Source organism: Pogoniulus pusillus, chromosome 36 (genome assembly GCF_015220805.1).
Source record: "Pogoniulus pusillus isolate bPogPus1 chromosome 36, bPogPus1.pri, whole genome shotgun sequence".
NCBI classification, from domain to species: Eukaryota; Metazoa; Chordata; class Aves; order Piciformes; family Lybiidae; genus Pogoniulus; species Pogoniulus pusillus.
Window position 1 is genome coordinate 1,859,621 of NC_087299.1, and position 17,361 is coordinate 1,876,981.

At 58.0% G+C, this 17,361-nt stretch overlaps 2 protein-coding genes across 3 annotated transcripts in view; both read left to right on the top strand.

Moving 5' to 3' along the window:
* DDI2 (DNA damage inducible 1 homolog 2) overlaps positions 1–4,338 on the top strand; it is a 35,225-nt gene extending 30,887 nt beyond the window's left edge. The window contains 2 exon segments of the mRNA XM_064172158.1: positions 2,035–3,638; positions 3,640–4,338. Of these exon segments, the coding sequence (XP_064028228.1) occupies positions 2,035–3,638; positions 3,640–3,849 (1,814 nt within the window). The 3' untranslated portion in view covers positions 3,850–4,338.
* A 10,932-nt stretch (positions 4,339–15,270) lies between these two features.
* PLEKHM2 (pleckstrin homology and RUN domain containing M2) overlaps positions 15,271–17,361 on the top strand; it is a 40,641-nt gene continuing 38,550 nt past the window's right edge. For both annotated transcript variants that reach the window (XM_064171700.1, XM_064171701.1), the window contains exon 1: positions 15,271–15,374. In XM_064171700.1, coding sequence (XP_064027770.1) covers positions 15,315–15,374 — 60 coding nt within the window. In that variant the 5' untranslated portion in view covers positions 15,271–15,314. The remainder of the gene's footprint in view (positions 15,375–17,361) is intronic.

Consider the following 17,361-nt stretch of genomic DNA (forward strand, 5'->3'; position numbering starts at 1 on the left):
GCACAGCAGGCTCCATGTGAACCTGAGGAAGAATTCTTTCCCTGTGAGGGTGACAGAGCACTGGAACAGGCTGCCCTGGGGGGTTGTGGAGTCTCCCTCTTGGGAGATATTCTGGAACCATCTGGATGTGTTCCAGTGTGATCTGCTCTGGGTGATCCTGCTCTGGCAGGGGTGGCTGGACCAGATGAGCTTTGGAGGTCCCTTCCAGCCCCTGGCCTTCTGTGATTCTGTGCCTTGCTGGTGTCTCAACACCCAAGGCAAGGTGAGGTGGCAGCACAGTCCTGGTGTGCTTTGCTGTGCTCTAGATCCTTCACATCTGCTTCTGTCCAGGAGCATTCCCTTTGCTGCTGTTGTGCAGTTTGCCACCACCGTTGGTGGCTGTTCAGCCTGGAGAAGAGAAGGCTCCAGGGAGGCCTTAGACCTGGAATGATTTCAGTGATTACCTGCCACAAAATTACCAAACCCCCTCAAAACCAAGAATGGATTCATCCTGTGGGTAATATTCCCACAGGCAGGCTGGGGAGGGGCTGCTCAGCAGGGCCTGGGGGGATGGCAGAGAGGGCAGTGGTTTGAAACTGGAGTAGGGCAGATTGAAGTTGGACATCAGGAGGAAGTTCTGCACAGTGAGGGTGGGGAGATACTGGAACAGGTTGCCCAGAGAGGTAGTTGAGGTCCTATCTCTAGAGACATTCAAGGTCAAACTGGCTGTGTTCCTGTGCAGCCTGCTCTAGTGGGTGGTGTCCCTGCTGCCTGCAGGGGGTTGGCCAAGATGACCTTTGAGGGTCCCTTCCAATCCAGGCACAAACTTGAACAGAAGAAGTTCCATCTGAACACGAGGAGGAGCTTAATGTAAAGGTGCCAGACCACTGGAGCAGGCTGCCCAGAGAGGTTGTGGAGGCTCTGTCTCTGGAGACATTCAGCCCCCACCTGGATATGTTCCTCTGTGACCTTCTCTAGGTGAGCCTGCCTTGGCAGGAGGGTTGCACTCAGGTATCTCCAGAAGTCCCTTCCAACCCCTATCTACACGTGACTGGTGCCCTCCAAAACACCTGGGCAGCTGTAGGGAGGGGAAGGCTGAAGGTAAAGCCTTAAGAGCACTGAGTTTGGAGTGGGAAGGGAAAGGGAGCTGAGACAGCACCAGATGTGGCTGTCTGCCAGCAGGCAGAGCAGGGCAAAGCTCCTGTTGGTGCCTGAACAAGAGCCTGGCAGCTGATCCATCAGGGAGATTAGGCTATTAGCAAGATAAGTTCACTTATTTAATTGCTCCTGATAACTGGAGCCACTGTTTGGTGCTCCTGATAGAGATCTGCAGCTCCTCTGTTGTCTGTGTGGAGAAGGAAGCAGGGAGCTGAGCTTCACCTCTGCCTCTGCTTCGCTTTGCCCTCTCCAGCAGCCTTTGCTTTTGGGGTCTTCTGCCTTGCCCCCTGGGATCTTTGCAGTCCCCTTTTGCAGCAGGCTGCTGTTTGCTTGCCTTCTCTTGCCTGCAGGGGCACTGCTGGGAGCACAGTCCGAGGATGGCGTTTCCAGCTCTGCTCTCCTTCCCTCGAATCGCGGCTCCTGGCTAGCTGCAGCCGTGCCCAGCACGCAGCGGTGCGGTGCCAGCCGCCTGCCTGCGCTGCGTGCATTTTATCGGGCGTGCAGTAGCTGTCACCCACAGAGCACTGCAGTCTGGAGAGCACAGAACAACCTCCGCATTGTTCTCCAGCAGGGTCCTCTTTGCCAGGAGCTAACCAGTTTCCCGGGCAGGACTCCTGGGAGGCAGCGAACGCGAGGCGCTGCCGCTGCTTGCCGGTCGGGAGGCGGCAGGAGCGCAGCCTGCATGCAGCCTGCTCTGAGTGCTAACACGGAGTTTGCTGTGTTTGTTTCCTAATCCAAACAGAACGTCAGAAGCCTTGATGCATGTAGTGTGTGTTTACTGCAGCTGGAGTGGGCCACAGACCAGGTATTTCTCCCCATTGCTCCATCAGTTCTCGCAGCTACCCTGGGGACAGCAGTTTGTGTCCTAACTGCTGCTTGCTTTCTGTCTTCTGATAGAGAATAGTGACAAAGAAACTACCTCACTGGAACTGCCCTCATTGCCAGCTCCTGATGGCTTTCAAAATCCAGTCCAGTCTCCAGGATTAAATTCCAAGATCTGTAATCCCACCAATCAATTACTTGATCGTTCTGCCTCTGCCCCTGCTTCACTTTGCTCACCCGGCCCCAGCCTCCCGGCGCCCGCTGATGCCGGAGCCGGCGAGCCTGCTGCCTCTGCAACGCGCTGCCAGGCGACCCCAGGAGGACAACAGCAGCATCTTCCCACCGACGCTTCCTTGGCAGGTAAGGACCCTTCTCCCCAGCCGGGGGAGCTGACCTGTGGCAGTCCAGCTTGCCTTTCACAGCAGACACTCAAAGAAGCAGGTCTTGCTGACAGCCAAAGGGAATGTGACACTGAAGGACAAGGCCCTGCCCAGGAACATCCTTTGGAAGAGGCAGAAGGAAGTAGCTTGGCTGCTGCTGCTGCTGCTGCGAAGCACGAGCGGAGTAAAGATGGATGTCTGTCTTTGGAGCAGAAGAATGAGCTCCCCACAGGCCATCAGGTGAGCAAAGATCCAGAGAAGGAACAACTGGAGGAGCAAACTGAGACAACCCACCCAGAAGCTCCTTGCCATGTTGAGAAACCTGGCGTGGGAGAAGGCAGTCAGCCAGAAGATCCTCCTGTGGAAAGGAGAGGAGATGGGCAGGAGGAAGCAGGTCTGTCTCCTGCAGAAGGGAGCATCCAGGTGTCAGCCTCCTGTAGCTGTCTGCAGACAGAAGCCTTCATGGAAGTAGATGTGGTTGAGCAGTCTGTGGCTGAAGAGCACATCTCAGCCAGTGAGCAGAGGCAGCAGGCTGAGAACAGGAGCGCAGCTGAGCTGGGCTTGGAGCCCTTCTCCATGGAGGTGGAACTGCTAAAATCTGTGTCCTCCTCGAGCAGAACTCCTGCAGAGTGCACTGAGTTGTCTGCTTTGGCAGCTGAGGACAGCTCCTGCCCCTCCAGCATCTGTCAGCTGGACACAGACCCCGGCAGGCCTGCAGAGGAGCCCTGTTCCTCCCTAGCATCAGCCTTGAAAGAGCTTCACAAACTCTTGGTCATCAGTCGGAAAGCAGAGTGCAAAGTCCTTGCCTCTGAGGAAGTCTCTCAGCTGGAAGTGGTTCCCAGAGAGCCAGCAGCCCAGCAGGAGGGACTTTCTGAGGGTGAGCAGAAAGGCTCAGCTCCAGCCATCCAGGAACAGAGTTGCTCCTTCTGTGAGGTGAGGGCTGAAGGTGGAAGAGCAGAGGGGAAGCAGCTCTGTGCCGCTGGCAGAGAGAACGCCAGCAGTGGGCCTGTCGGTCATGTGCGGTCTGCTCCTGGAGGAGCTGCTTCAGAGGTTCTGAGGTGTTCAGCTGAGAGTGATTTGGTCGTGGTGGATTCTACAGCAGCGTCTGACCAGCAGCAGAGCTCTGAGCAGCCAGAGGTTTTGGCAGAAGGCTCTCAGAGTCCAACTACTTGGACCTCTGTCTGCTCTGCGCCCGCTCCGGGTGAAGGCGCAGCTCCAGGTACTCGAAGCGCCTCCGCAGGAGCAGCCGGCAGAAGCAGCAGCGCTGCCTCCGAAGGCACAGAGCCATCGGGGGGGGCGTGAGGAGCTGCTGCTGAGCCCAGTGGGTAGCTCTGCTGGCCTTGGCTCAGCTGCTGGCCCTCCTCCTGCTTTCCCTGCGGCCGCTGTGGGTCGGCTCCTCGGTGCCGGTTTCACCGCCCGGGAAGCCCTGGAGGCTCTGGAGCGAGCGGATGGCAACGCAGACCTGGCTCTTCTCATCCTGCTGGCCAAGGGGATCGTTGTTCCTACGTAACTGGGGAGGAGGCAGCTGGCTGGGCTGTCTTTTAAGGGACCTGTCTCGATTCTACACCGAGCAGAATGGCAAGACAGATTGTTTTATTGTCCCGTTGTTTGCAGCCAAAGTAACTTTGTCTCTTCTGTTTCACTTGTTAGATTTGGCTCTTGGAAAGAAAGGAACAGGTCCTAGCCTTGTGTGGACAGGATAGATGTCACTGTGCATTCTGGGTGCAGAGTCCTGCTTCTGTCCAGCTGTGCATTTTAGAGAGAGCTCCAATGGAATGGACAGAAACCAAATCAGAAGCCATTGCAGGTCTCCACCCTGCCCGGCCTGAAGCAGGTTGTGAGTTGAGCCTGTGCGAGGGGCAGGAGGTGCAGGCCAGGTTTGCTCCTAAGAGGACTTTGTTTTAGCTCTCCTGTTGCCCAATGTCCAGCTGGGTTGCTGATGAGACTCTCAGGGCAGCTTCTGCAGGTGTGGAGATGCCCATAGGTGTGTGCCGCTTTGCCAGGGGTGCAGGGGGGGTCGGGGAGGTGTGGGGTTGGTGTGTGCAGGGGGAAGGCTTCCTCTTTCTGCCAAACCCTTTCATGCTCTCGGGCCAGTGTGGTCAAGTTTACAACATGGGGATAGGAGAAGGGAAGGGATAGAATTCGGTGCTACCAAAACTTCAGAAACGTTTTAACTTATTTGAAGCTGTGCTGGTGTTAACTAGGGGGGGATGGGGGGTGGGAGAGGGTGGGGAAGGAGCATTCTACTTCTGTTTTTTAGTCTTGGCCACGTCACATTCCCCCCATTACAAAGAACAAACTCAACCACTTGAAGGCAAACGCTTAAGGATGGAATTAACAGACCCCACCTTGTGTTACTGCTCTTAACCCCTCCTCTGCCCAGGGAAGAAGAAGCTGTTCTGCTGGATGTGCTCTCTGCACATCGAGCCAGGGAGGAGGTGACCAGCAGAGTGGTCTGGGGGTGTCTCTGGAGGATCAGGCCCTCAGCTGGGGAGAAGCAAACTGCTGCCAGCCTGTGCTGGCTGCTGGGATGCTGCTGGAATAGCTCTGAGAGGGCTGCCCAGCAGGGTTCATCAAACAAGTGCCCTGATGTGGCTTCTGCATTGTAACCATGGTGGCCTTCCAGATCTCCCTGCTGAGGAGCCTCACCCAGCCTGTGCTGTAGGAAGCCTTTTCCAGGTGCTTTATAATTATAGAGGGGTGAACTACTTTGTGATGCTCTGTAGAGCCCCCAAAACACTGTTGGGGCTGGGAAAGGAGAAGTGTAGCAGAAATGCTACCAAATTTTAAGTAGGAACTTGCAGTTAGTGCCAGCTGCAGATCTCAGAAGTGGTTTGGTGTCAGAGGCTCAGCCTGGGCTCTGAGCTAAGCCCAAAGTGCTGGGCCAGCAGCAGCTGGAAACTGTGTTTGTTTGTGTCTTTTGTTGGTCGTTGTCGCTGTCTCAGGGCTGTGTTCTGGTGTTTTCCCTGCCGTGTAGCAGATTTGCCTGTGTGTGGAGTGGGCTTTTCTCCATGCCTTTAAAAACAGCACCCATCTGGTTTCACCTGTGAGCTTGCAAGGAGCTTCTGCTGCCAGTGAGCAGTGGTTGTCAGGTTTCCTTGGGCTTTAGGGCATCCTTCTGTCTGCCAAACAGCTTTGGCACAGGCTGCGAGTGCAGCAGCTTGGCCTGGGGTCCCAGACACACTGGGCTCATGGGATCATAGACCACTTGGGGCTGGAAGGACCTGAAAGACCTGCCATGGGCAGGGTCATAGCTCTCTCTTGTGCGGTGGAGTTGTGAGGCATTGCTCCTCGCCTGGGTAGGAAGCAGTTTGGGAGGGCCTTGTTAGAGCAGCACTTGAGGCTCTGCTCAAAATGAGCCACTGAGCCAAGACTACAGCTTTGGGGTCCCTACTGGGCAGGTGCTCAGAGCTGCCCCTGCTGAAGGTGGCTTTAACATCACCCTGCAACTCAGGAGAAGCCTCCTCCCTAAAGGGTAGTGCTTGTGCTGGCACCAGAGGCCTCAGCCTCTGGAAGCCTTAGGAAATAGGAGATAGCAGACCTGTTGGCAGCCCTCCCTGGGGTCAGACCCATGCCCATCCAGTCTGGGTTCAGACCCGTGCCCATCTGTGTCTGGGTTCAGACCCATGCCCATCCAGTCTGAGTTCAGACTCATGCCCATCTGTGTCTGGGTTCAGACCCATGCCCATCTGTGTCTGGGTTCAGACCCATGCCCATCCAGTCTGCGTTCAGACCCATGCCCATCTGTGTCTGGGTTCAGACCCATGCCCATCCAGTCTGGGTTCAGACCCATGCCCATCCGTGTCTGGGTTCAGACCCATGCCCATCCAATCTGGGTTCAGACCCATGCCCATCCGTGTCTGGGTTCAGACCCATGCCCATCCAATCTGGGTTCAGACCCATGCCCATCCCTGTCTGGGTTCAGACCCATGCCCATCCTGTCTGGGTTCAGACCCATGCCCATCTGTGTCTGGGTTCAGACCCATGCCCATCTGTGTCTGGGTTCAGACCCATGCCCATCCTGTCTGGGTTCAGACCCATGCCCATCTGTGTCTGGGTTCAGACCCATGCCCATCCTGTCTGGGTTTAGACCCATGCCCATCCGTGTCTGGGTTCAGACCCATGCCCATCCCTGTCTGGGTTCAGACCCATGCCCATCCAATCTGGGTTCAGACCCATGCCCATCCATGTGTGGTTTCAGACCCATGCCCATCCATGTCTGGGTTCAGACCCATGCCCATCCATGTCCGGGTTCAGACCCATGCCCATCTGTGTCTGGGTTCAGACCCATGCCCATCCATGTGTGGTTTCAGACCCATGCCCATCTGTGTCTGGGTTCAGACCCGTGCCCATCCTGTCTGGGTTCAGACCCATGACCATCCGTGGCTGGGTTCAGACCCATGCCCATCTGTGCCAGGGTTCAGACCCATGCCCATCCTGTCTGGGTTCAGACCCATGCCCATCTGTGTCTGGGTTCAGACCCATGCCCATCCTGTCTGGGTTCAGACCCATGCCCACTCGGGTCTGGCTCACTGTCAGAAGCAGAAACAAGAAGGCTCCCAGCTCTTGGATCCAGAGCATCTTCAGTCTAAACAGCTGAATCTGCCCTGGATTCATAGCACAGGTCCCTGTGAGGTGGTCCTGGGAGCAACCCCCCCAGAGTGCAGATAGCAGCTGTAGGGGATGCACAGAGCCCAGCCTGTCCCCTTAGCCTGTGGGTGGCTCTGCTGCCAGCTTGCTGAAGCATCAGGTGCTAGCCACCTGCTGTCGTTCCCTTCTCCTGCTCAGACTTTCTGTTCCTAGGGTGGTTGCTTGGAGCTAGACCAAGCTCTGCTGCTTTGCACCAACTGCTAAAGGCTCTGCTTTGGCCACATCTACTTAGCCTGCAGATACAGAACTTAGGCTGGAGCAGCTTTAGTGCATCAGCCCCTTTGCTTCAGCACTCGGATTTGCTCCTTGTCAAATACAAGTCTGGGACCCTGCCCTCCTGCCAAAGCTGTACTAAAGCATTTATCACTAGTGCTAGGTCCTGCTGGGTACCTCTGTACCACTACAAACCAAGCCTGCCCCCCCCTGCCCCCCAGCTGAGAAACACTTGGATTTGCTATCAGCAGTCCAAGCCTGGTGATGTGAACCTCTTCGTTTCAGAGCCTTGCTTTGTGTGCTGCTGAAGTAGTGGAGGATGTTTTTACTTCAGGAGCAAGACTTCTGCTGGAGGCAGTGGGGGCAGTGCTGAGTGTTTAAGGTTAAAATAAACCGTGGTAGAACATGCACTTAGTGACCCTTGTCTGAATGTTGTCTTCTGTTGTGACCTGTCCGTGTGTCCTCTGGGGTCTGCACGTATCCCTCAGCCTTTGGCCATGCCTTCGTGGTCTCTGCACTTGGCTGGCACACAAACAGCTCTCTCAAAGCAGGGGGGTGGCAGCTGTGCCAGCTCCTGGGCTAGAGCAGGGCCTGCAGGCAGCACCAAAAGCTGCTGAGGCTCTGAAGGAGCTGTGTGCCCTGCTCTAAACCAAGGCTCCTCACTCTCTTCCCCCTTCTCATTCCTCACTGCTTCAAGGTGCTACTGTCACAGCAGCTTAGCAAAAGCACTTCCCTGGGAAAAAGTCCTTCCAGAGAGAACGAAGCAGCTCTGGGGAGGTGCTTCATAAAGGTGCCAGTGCCTGAGGGCACCCTGGTAGTCTGCAGAGCTCGTTCCTGGGGGCTCCCTGCAGCCACCATGGTCCTGTTACCTGGCTGTCGTTTCTGATACTGAAGGGATCCACTTGGACTCTGCTTCTGTACAGGAGGCTCTCAGGGAGTTTCTTTAGTGCGGTACCAACACCTGGAAGGCTCTGGGTGCAGATAGTTCTGAGAGGAGGGGGGAAGTGTGCCCTGGTGACTGTCCCTGGCACCTTCACCTGGCACACAGCTGAGCTATGCTGCATTATTGTGGCAGCCCTGATAGTTCTGAGAGGAGGGGGGAAGTGTGCCCTGGTGACTGTCCCTGGCACCTTCACCTGGCACACAGCTGAGCTATGCTGCATTATTGTGGCAGCCCTGATAGTTCTGAGAGGAGGGGGGAAGTGTGCCCTTGTGACTGTCCCTGGCACCTTCACCTGGCACACAGCTGAGCTATGCTGCATTACTGTGGCAGCCCTGATAGTTCTGAGAGGAGGGGGAAGTGTGCTCTGGTGACTGTCCCTGGCACCTTCACCTGGGGCACAGCTGAGCTATGCTGCATTACTGTGGCAGCCCCTGATAGTTAGGAGGGGGAAGTGTGCCCTGGTGACTGTCCCTGGCACCTTCACCTGGCACACAGCTGAGCTATGCTGCATTACTGTGGCAGCCCCTGATAGTTCTGAGAGGAGGGGGAAGTGTGCCCTTGTGACTGTCCCTGGCACCTTCACCTGGCACACAGCTGAGCTATGCTGCATTACTGTGGCAGCCCCTGATAGTTCTGAGAGGAGGGGGAAGTGTGCCCTTGTGACTGTCCCTGGCACCTTCACCTGGCACACAGCTGAGCTATGCTGCATTACTGTGGCAGCCCTGATAGTTAGGAGGGGGAAGTGTGCCCTGGTGACTGTCCCTGGCACCTTCACCTGGCACACAGCTGAGCTATGCTGCATTACTGTGGCAGCCCTGATAGTTCTGAGAGGAGAGGGAAGTGTGCCCTGGTGACTGTCCCTGGCACCTTCACCTGGGGCACAGCTGAGCTATGCTGCATTACTGTGGCAGCCCTGATAGTTCTGAGAGGAGAGGGAAGTGTGCCCTGGTGACTGTCCCTGGCACCTTCACCTGGCACACAGCTGAGCTATGCTGCATTACTGTGGCAGCCCCTGCCTTGTTGCAGTGTTCATCTTTCTGTGGAGACCCTTGGCCTCCAGGACTGTTAACCATGGCCCTCCTAGATCCTTCCCCTCCTCTCTCTGCCTCTCCCCCTTGCTGTCTCCTCCAAAGCAGCAATACTGCAGTGGGCTTTGCCGAGTGCCTCACTTGCAGCTAAGGAAACTCTGCCATTTACAACAGGTCCCAGAGGTTTCTTCACCAGACTTGGACTTCTTGCCAAACAGCTCCCCAGAATTCTAAGGTGAATTCAGAGAGGAGAAATCAAGGTAGTTGTTTTTGGTTTGTTTTTTTCTTTGCCTGCCTCTCCCAGAAGTCAGCCTGGGAAGTGTCTGCAGCAGTCAAGAGATTCCTTCCTGCGCTGCCTAGAGGAGGCTCAGTCAGCGACCCAACCGCGGCGGTGCTTTGGGCCACTCCTCGACCGATGCTTTTCAGCTTAAAAGAGTTGTACAGACTCCTGTAAGGAACCTTGAGGGAATCAATACTCAGGAATCCTCAAGCTTGTTGCATTTGTGTCATTTCCTCTCCTGGGCTGAACGTGCAAGGTGGCTGAAGGGAGGAGTGGTTGTGCCAGCAGAGGATGGAATGTGGTTCTGCCCGAAGCGCTACACACTCGATTCGTTTCCTCTCTTAATTCTTTTCCTTTCTTGCTTTGGGTTTGGTTTTGTTTTTGTTTTTTTTTTTAATATTGGGGGACTGTTTATCAACAAAATGGATGTGTTAAAAAAAAAAAATTTGATATTTAAAAAAAAAAGAAATGACAAAAAAAAATAGAAGATGAATAAAGACTTTATGATAAGGCTGCTTGGTTGGGTCTGTCTGCGTTCCTGAGGTCACCGCCGCTGCGCTCAGAGCTCTCTCTGATGTGTTTGGCCCTCAAAAGATAAGTTGAGTTTCCTTAAGGTAAATGGTGCTGGTTTGAACACAACAAATAGAGAAGAAGGCTGCATGGAGACCTTAGAGTAGACTTACAGCACCTGAAGGGGGCTATGGGACAGCTAGGGAGGGACTTTTGACAAGGGGTAGGAGTGCCAGGGTGAGGGACGATGGCTGTGAGCTGGGAGAGGGAGAGTGGAGAGGAGGAAGAAATTCCTGAGAGTGAAAGTGGGGAGAGACTGGCAGAGCTTGCCCAGGGAAGCTGTGGCTGCCCCCTGCCTGGAGGTGTTCAAGGCCAGGGTGGATGAGGCCTTCAGCATCCTGGTCTAGTGGGAGATGGGGGGTTGGAACTGGATGATCTTTGAGGTCGTTTCCAACCCAAACCATTCTGTGTGTCTATGGAATCTATGGGTCTCAGCTGCCAAGGCCTGAAGACAACCCTGAGAAGTCCATAGAATGATAGAATGAAGCAGATGGGCAGAGAGCTCCAAGCTCATCCAGCCCAACCTAGCACCCAGCCCTGCCCAACCAACCAGACCATGGCACTCAGTGCCCCAGCCAGCCTTGGCTGCAACACCTCCAGCCACACAGACTCCACCACCTCCCTGGGCAGCCCATTCCAATGCCAATCACTCTCTCTGACAACAACTTCCTAACAACATCCAGCCTCAACCTGCCCTGCCACAGCTTCAGCCTGGGGCCCCTTCTTCTGTCTGTCCCTAGCTGCCTGGCAGCAGAGCCCAACCCCACCTGGCTACAGCCTCCCTGCAGGCAGCAATGAGCTCTGCCCTGAGCCTCCTCTGCTGCAGGCTGCACCCCCCCAGCTCCCTCAGCCTCTCCTCACAGGGCTGTGCTCCAAGCCCCTCCCCAGCCTTGCTGCCCTTCTCTGGACACGAGAAGAGACCTTCTGTGGAGCTGTTGAATTCTTCAGGTAAGACTCAGAGGCAGAACAGCAGAGCCCAACACAAAGCACAGCACATGAGGTGCACCTCATGCCTCCTGTCAGCTGGCTGCAGGCCGAGCAGGAGCTGGGTGCAGAGGTGAGCAATGCATCCTGCTGCTCCTGTGGCAGCATAGCTCAGAGGGTGGTCAGCAGAAGGAAGGTGACTTGAGCCATCACTCGCTTTGATCCTTGGTCTCATGGTTTCAGCACAATTCTGGGGCTGCTTTGCCAAAGGAACTGCTTTTGGGGCAGGTTTGTCACTGGAATGGGCTTTGGGCAATCCAGCTGGCCAGCCTGGCCTGACACCAGGTCTCTGCTCAACCTGCCCTTAGGGGTGTAGGACTCCTTTGGAAGCACAGTCACCTCCCCGTGACACAATTGTCTCTGCCGAGCTGCCTTGCTACTGGCAAGGTGCTGTGGTGGCTGCCAGCACAAACACTGAGTCACACAGAGGAGGATGTGAGTGGTGCTGGGTGGCTGCAGTCCCTCCAGGAGTGTCTCCTCTGGAGTCCCAGCGCTCACAGATGGGAAGTGCTTCATAACCCAACCCCCTTGTGCTTGGTTGTGGCCGTGGGGCTGTGCTCACAGGGCTCTGTGCCAGTCAGAGGATGGGCAAGAGCTTGGTACCGACCCCAGTAAACCTCTGCTTTCTTCTGGAGTTTCTCATAGAGTCACAGAATGTCAGGGGCTGGAAGGGACCTCTGAAGCTCATCCAGTCCAAGCCCCCTGCCAGAGCAGATCACACAGGAACACATCCAGGCAGCTCTTGAATATCTCCAGAGAGGGAGACTCCACAATCCCCCCTGGGCAGCCTGTGCCAGGGCTCTGGCACCCTCACAGGGGAAAAATTCCTCCTCATGTTTAATTGGAACTTCTGTGCCTCAGCTTCTACCACTGCCCCTTGCCCTGGCACTGGGCATCACCCAGCAGAGCCTGGCCCCAGCCTCCTGGCACTCATCTGCACATATTGATAACCACTGCTGAGGTCACCTCTCAGTCCCCTCCTCTCCAAGCTCCCAGTCCCAGCTCCTCAGGTTCTCCTCCTAACAGAGCTGTTCCATTCCCTTCAGCACCTTTGTGGCTCTGTGCTGGACTCTCTCAAGCAGTTCCCCCTCTTTAACTGGGGAGCACAGAACTGGACACAGTACTCCAGATGTGGCCTCAGCAGGGCAGAATAGAGGAGCAGGAGAACCTCTCTTGTCCTACTAACCACATCCCTTCTAATCCACCCCAGAATGGCACTGCCCCTCCTGGCCTTGAGTGCACATTGCTGGCTCATGCTCAACCTCCCATCCAGTAGCACCCCCAAATCCTTTCCCCCTTTGCTGCCTTCCAGCAGCTCAGTCCCCAACCTGTACTGATCCCCTGGGGTTGCTCTTCCCCAGGTGCCAGATTCTACACTTGTCCTTGCTGAATTCATTACATTTTCCTTATACTATGGTTTCTTCTGCCTAAATTCACAGTGCTACCTCCTGGAATGTTCCTTGTGCCTCTTTAATCTCCTTCTGGGCGACTGAAGTGCCCTAGGACTGGGCTGCATGATAGGGTGTCAGCGAGCACACTTTTGCTGCAGGAGATGAGACACACCTCAGTGAGTCACTGTCCTCCCATCAGTCACAAGCACCTGGTGGCTCCTCTCTCTGTGGCTAAAGCTCCTCATGCCGTAAACCCTGAACAAGGAGTTAAACATCTCTCGGGAAGAGGGCAGGAAGCAGGTGAACCTGTGCTGGGAGGGGGATGGTCCCTCCTGAGCTTCTCCAGGGAGCAGGAGAGCTGGCTAAACGCTGGGAGCAGGGAGTTCTCCCTGTAAAGCCCTCACTGCCTGCTGGATGCTTGAAGGGTCTGCAACCAACTTGTTCTACTTGGAGTTAAGCAGCGGCTTGGGGCGTTCACAGCACCCAGGAACGCTGCAGGAGCCCAGGCAGTCTGCTGTGGGATTCTCCAGGCGTCCAGGCTGCAGAGAATGCAGTGCAGGAAGCAAGCAGATGTGCCCAGCTGTGCAGCTCCTTTGCTTTACACCCTCAGTGTGCTTCAGAGCCTGACACTGACCAGTGAGGAAGAAAAGTGCCTTGGAGCTGCTGGGCTTCCTTAGAGGGGCTGGCTTCGGCTTGCTGGGCTCTCCAGGGGATGTCAGGGCTGGGGCTTGCAGTTTTACACCACTCGGCAGTTGTCTGTGTGCTTTAGCGAGGTCATTTCCCCCTCAGCTCAGCCCTGGGTGCCGAGACAGCCTCCGGTCCTTGTTGGCATCTCCCTCAGGGCAGCAGTTCTGCTTCTCCAGCTGCTGCTGGGGAGCTGAAAAGCTGAAAGGAGCTTTATGCTTCGGCTCAGTTTCAGCTCAAGCCCAAGCTCTGAGCTGTTCCCTTCCCTGCGAGCTTCTCCCACAGCTTCCAAAGCTGCTCAACAGGCTTGGTCTGCTGTGACTTTTGCATCCCAGGTCCCGCTCAGCTCTTCGCTCGCCCGGCACAGCCTGGCTCTGGAGGCAGGGGTGGGAAATGCGCTCCCGAGGGCTGCTGCCTTTGCCTTTCTCGACTGCTTTTACTTTCGGTTCCACTGTCAGCTCTGAGGGTGGATGCGGTGAAGTCCAGCCCCCCACGCAGGGTCCCAGCGAGAGGGTCGATTGCTCTCCGTGGCTTTTATTCCTTCAGCTGCCCCCTGCCACCAAGCCTCTGCCCCAGCCGCTGGCCCTGCCCGGTGCTGAACAGGGAGGCTTGTGTTTGGCTTTGGGCTTAAGCAACATCTCTCTGCCCCATTTTCTGGCTCCAGGCTGTCACCACCACCGAGCAGATGAGATGGACTCATCCCAGGGGGTGCTGAAGCCCTGGGGCTGGGCTGCCAGGTGCACCTCCCCCATTTTTCCTTCACGCTGATGAATATTTCTGTTGCCTTTGGGGCTGGCTCCAGCACCCTGCAGCACAGCCAAGCCTCACTCTGGCCTGGTGTCCCTACACAGGTCTCCTCAGTGGGCACCAAGGCTGCCACCCCCTCAGGGGGCTGCATAGGACCCAGTGCCATCTCCCCTCCTCTCTCTGTACTCAGTGCCTTCCCCCTGGTTAAGGTTAGGGTCATGAGTGGCACAGATGTCAGCTCCTCTCATGCCACTCACTGAGGCCAGGGCCACGATGGACCTAATGCCATCTGCCTTTATCCCATTCCCATCTCCCCACGCATCCCTTCAGTGAGCCTGGGGCTGTGAGGGACACAATGCCAGCTCCCCTCACTATGCCAGTGCCAGCTCCCCTCACTATGCCAACCCCTCACTGCTTCCAGCTCCATCTCCCCCCACATCCCCTCACTGAGCCCAGGGCTGTGGAAGACACAGCACCACGGAATCACAGAGCCAACCAGGCTGGCAGAGAGCATTAAGCTCAGCCAGCACAGCCTAGCACCCAGCCCTGCCCAACCAACCAGACCATGGCACTCAGTGCCCCAGCCAGGCTTGGCTGCAACACCTCCAGCCACACAGACTCCACCACCTCCCTGGGCAGCCCATTCCAGTGCCAATCACTCTCTCTGACAACAACTTCCTAACAACATCCAGCCTCAACCTGCCCTGCCACAGCTTCAGCCTGGGGCCCCTTCTTCTGGCCCTGGCTGCCTGGCAGCAGAGCCCAACCCCACCTGGCTACAGCCTCCCTGCAGGTCTCCCCTCACCTCCTCCCTCATGTCCCTTCACTGTCCCCAGTGCCATCTCCCCCCATGCCCACTCAGGGGGTCCACAAGGGACCCACTGCCACCCCCCCCCCATCCCCTTAGATGCCCCTGCAGAGCCCAGGGCTGTGAAGCACTCAGCAGCATCTCCCTCCGGGCTCCCGGCTGGCTCCTCAGGGACCCGATGCAGCCTTCCCTGCCCTCTGCCTCGCCGCCCCCAGCGCCACCTGCGCTCAGACCCCCGCGGGCTGCCAGCGCCGTGCCCGCGGCCGCCATCCGGGGCGGGGGGCGGCGGCTCCGCGGCGGGGCGGTGCCGGGTGCCGGTGCCGGGGGCGGGCAGGCAGCGCCGCTCCCTCCCTGCCGCCTGACCTCAGTTCCTGGCGGAGCTCGGTGCCGGTCACGAGTGCGGCTCCGCTCCGCCGCCTTCTCCCCGCGGGGCCCAGCTCAGCTCCGCGCCCGCCGCGGGGGGGGCCCGGAGCGGCCATGGAGCGCTGAGCGGAGGCCGAAGCCGCCACCCCGCAGCCGGCGGGCCGGGGCCGGGCCGGGGCCGGGCCGGGGCAGCCGGCAGGACGGAGCCGGCCGGCGGGGGGCGGCGGGGCGGCGAGCGGGGCCGGCGGACGGGCCGGACCTCGGCCTGCGCCGGGCGGGCGAGGCGGCGGGCGGCGGCGGCGGGCGGCGGCGCCATGGAGCCGGCGGAGGTGAAGGATCGCATCCTGGAGAACATCTCCCTCTCCGTCAAGAAGGTGCGGGGAGAGGGCTGCGGGGGCTGCGGGCACCGCGGGGGCTGCGGGCACCGCGCACCCTGCTCGGCTCTGCCGCGGCTGCGGGGCTGCGGCCGCCCGGGGCTGGGGGCTGCTCTAGGGCAGCCTTGTGCCCCCCGGTGCCGGTGCCGTGGGCCTGGGCACCTCCGCGCAGGGGCTGTGGGCATGGGGACAGCCTTAGGAGTGCCTCGGGCAGCCCTTGTGTGGGGGCTGTGGGCATGGGGACAGCCTCGGGCAGCCCTTGTGCGGGGCTGTGGGCATGGGGACAGCCTCGGGCAGCCCTTGTGCGGGGCTGTGGGCATGGGGACAGCCTCGGGCAGCCCTTGTGTAGGGGCTGTGGGCATGGGGACCGCTCCTGGGGCCCCCCAGGCGCAGACGGCACCGGCAGAGGTGTGAGGCTGGGAGCAGCCCCGAGGGAGCCCTCCGGGCGCAGGCCAGGGGGCTGGGGACGCCCCAGTGCGGGGTCAAGGACACTGCCTTGCCGTGTGACAGGCAGGGGACGTCTGCAGGGTGTTCTGCGTGGGTTCGAGGATGTCCCTCGGGCACCCTTCTGCTGGCAGGGGACATCTTTGGGTGTTCTCTGCGGGTTTGGGGATGTCCCTCGGGCCCCCCTGTGCTGGGGACGTGATTTGTCTCGGCTTTGCTTTCCTGGGGACGTGTCCTTGGTGCCGTGGCCTACCGCAGAGACACCCCCGGGAGGGTGTGGAGGCTTCCCCTGCCCCACCAGGGTCACCCCTGGGAACCTCCAGCTCTGCTGCCCCAGTCTGCTTCCCCCCGAGGTGCTTCCCTTTGCAGGGCTTCTGTCTGCTGTGGTCAGGGCTGGGGGGTCCTGGGGGGGGTCCTTGTTTCCTCCGGCTGCAGCCTGGGGGGATCTGGATGAGCCCAGAGTGAAAGCCTCTTTCCAGCAGTCCTCCCTCCGAGCAAACTGGTCATGCCCTGCTCTGAGCCCTCGAAGTGAGGGCTCTGAAGATAGTTTCTTCCACACCTCACCTCTCACCTCCTGCTGCTGCCTGCCCCTCAGCTGCTGCTGAGGTGTTTCTCTGGCGGGCAGCATCTGCATGCTGGCACCAAGGGCACCAGGGCGCTGGGGTCTGTTGGGGGTGGTTACAGGAGTGAGCAGTTAAGGATGTGCTGGAAGTTGGAGTGCATGTCCTGCTCCAGCCGGGCTGGAGGAGGAGCAGAAGCTCTGTCTGAGGAGGTGAGGAGGTCTCCTTGCAGCTTCCATGCTGAGTGCTGGGGAGATGGAGGCTTTCTGGACCCGCTGATGTGCCTCCCGTTGTTGGAGTTCTGCTGCCTTACGGAGCAGGAGCGTTCCTGTGGTCTGCAGCGTGTCCTGGCACAGATTCACCCGTGGAAACCTGGCTGACAAAGACCACCACAAGTGAATCCCAGCACTGTTGAGGAAGGAATGGCCTGACAGTGCCCCTGGGATGCAGGATGGACGTGCAAGCCTCTCCCAAGCTCTTCTGTTCCACGGATGGCTCTCTGCTCTCCCAGCAGAGGACTGTGCTTTATCTGCCTGGCAACCAGCAGAGCTTCCACCTGCTCCAGGCTCTGTTACAACTCTCTGCTGCCTCAGTTTCCCCATGAGTATAAGGATCTAGGTCTTCCCATGTGGGATTCATTGCCTGCAATTGGTTTGCATTCAGAAAGCCCTTGGAGGATCCCTGTTGGAACTGCTCTGAAATCATCGTGGTGCTTCCTTTGTTACTGTGCTTGAACAGGACTCCTCACCTGCAGCTCTGCCAGCACACCTCTGGCCAGCCTGAGTCTCTGCCAGCTCCTCTCTTGGTCCAGCAGTGAAGAGGGATTTGGGGATTTTCCCAGTGCTGCTTCATTTGTTCTCTTGTGCACCTTGGTGTAGGAACCTGCATGAGGCTTGGCCCAGTGAAACCAAACAGCCCTGGGGCCAAAGCCCAGCTCTGCTTTCCCTCCTGGGGTTCAGTTCTCCTTCCTCAGGGACATCAGT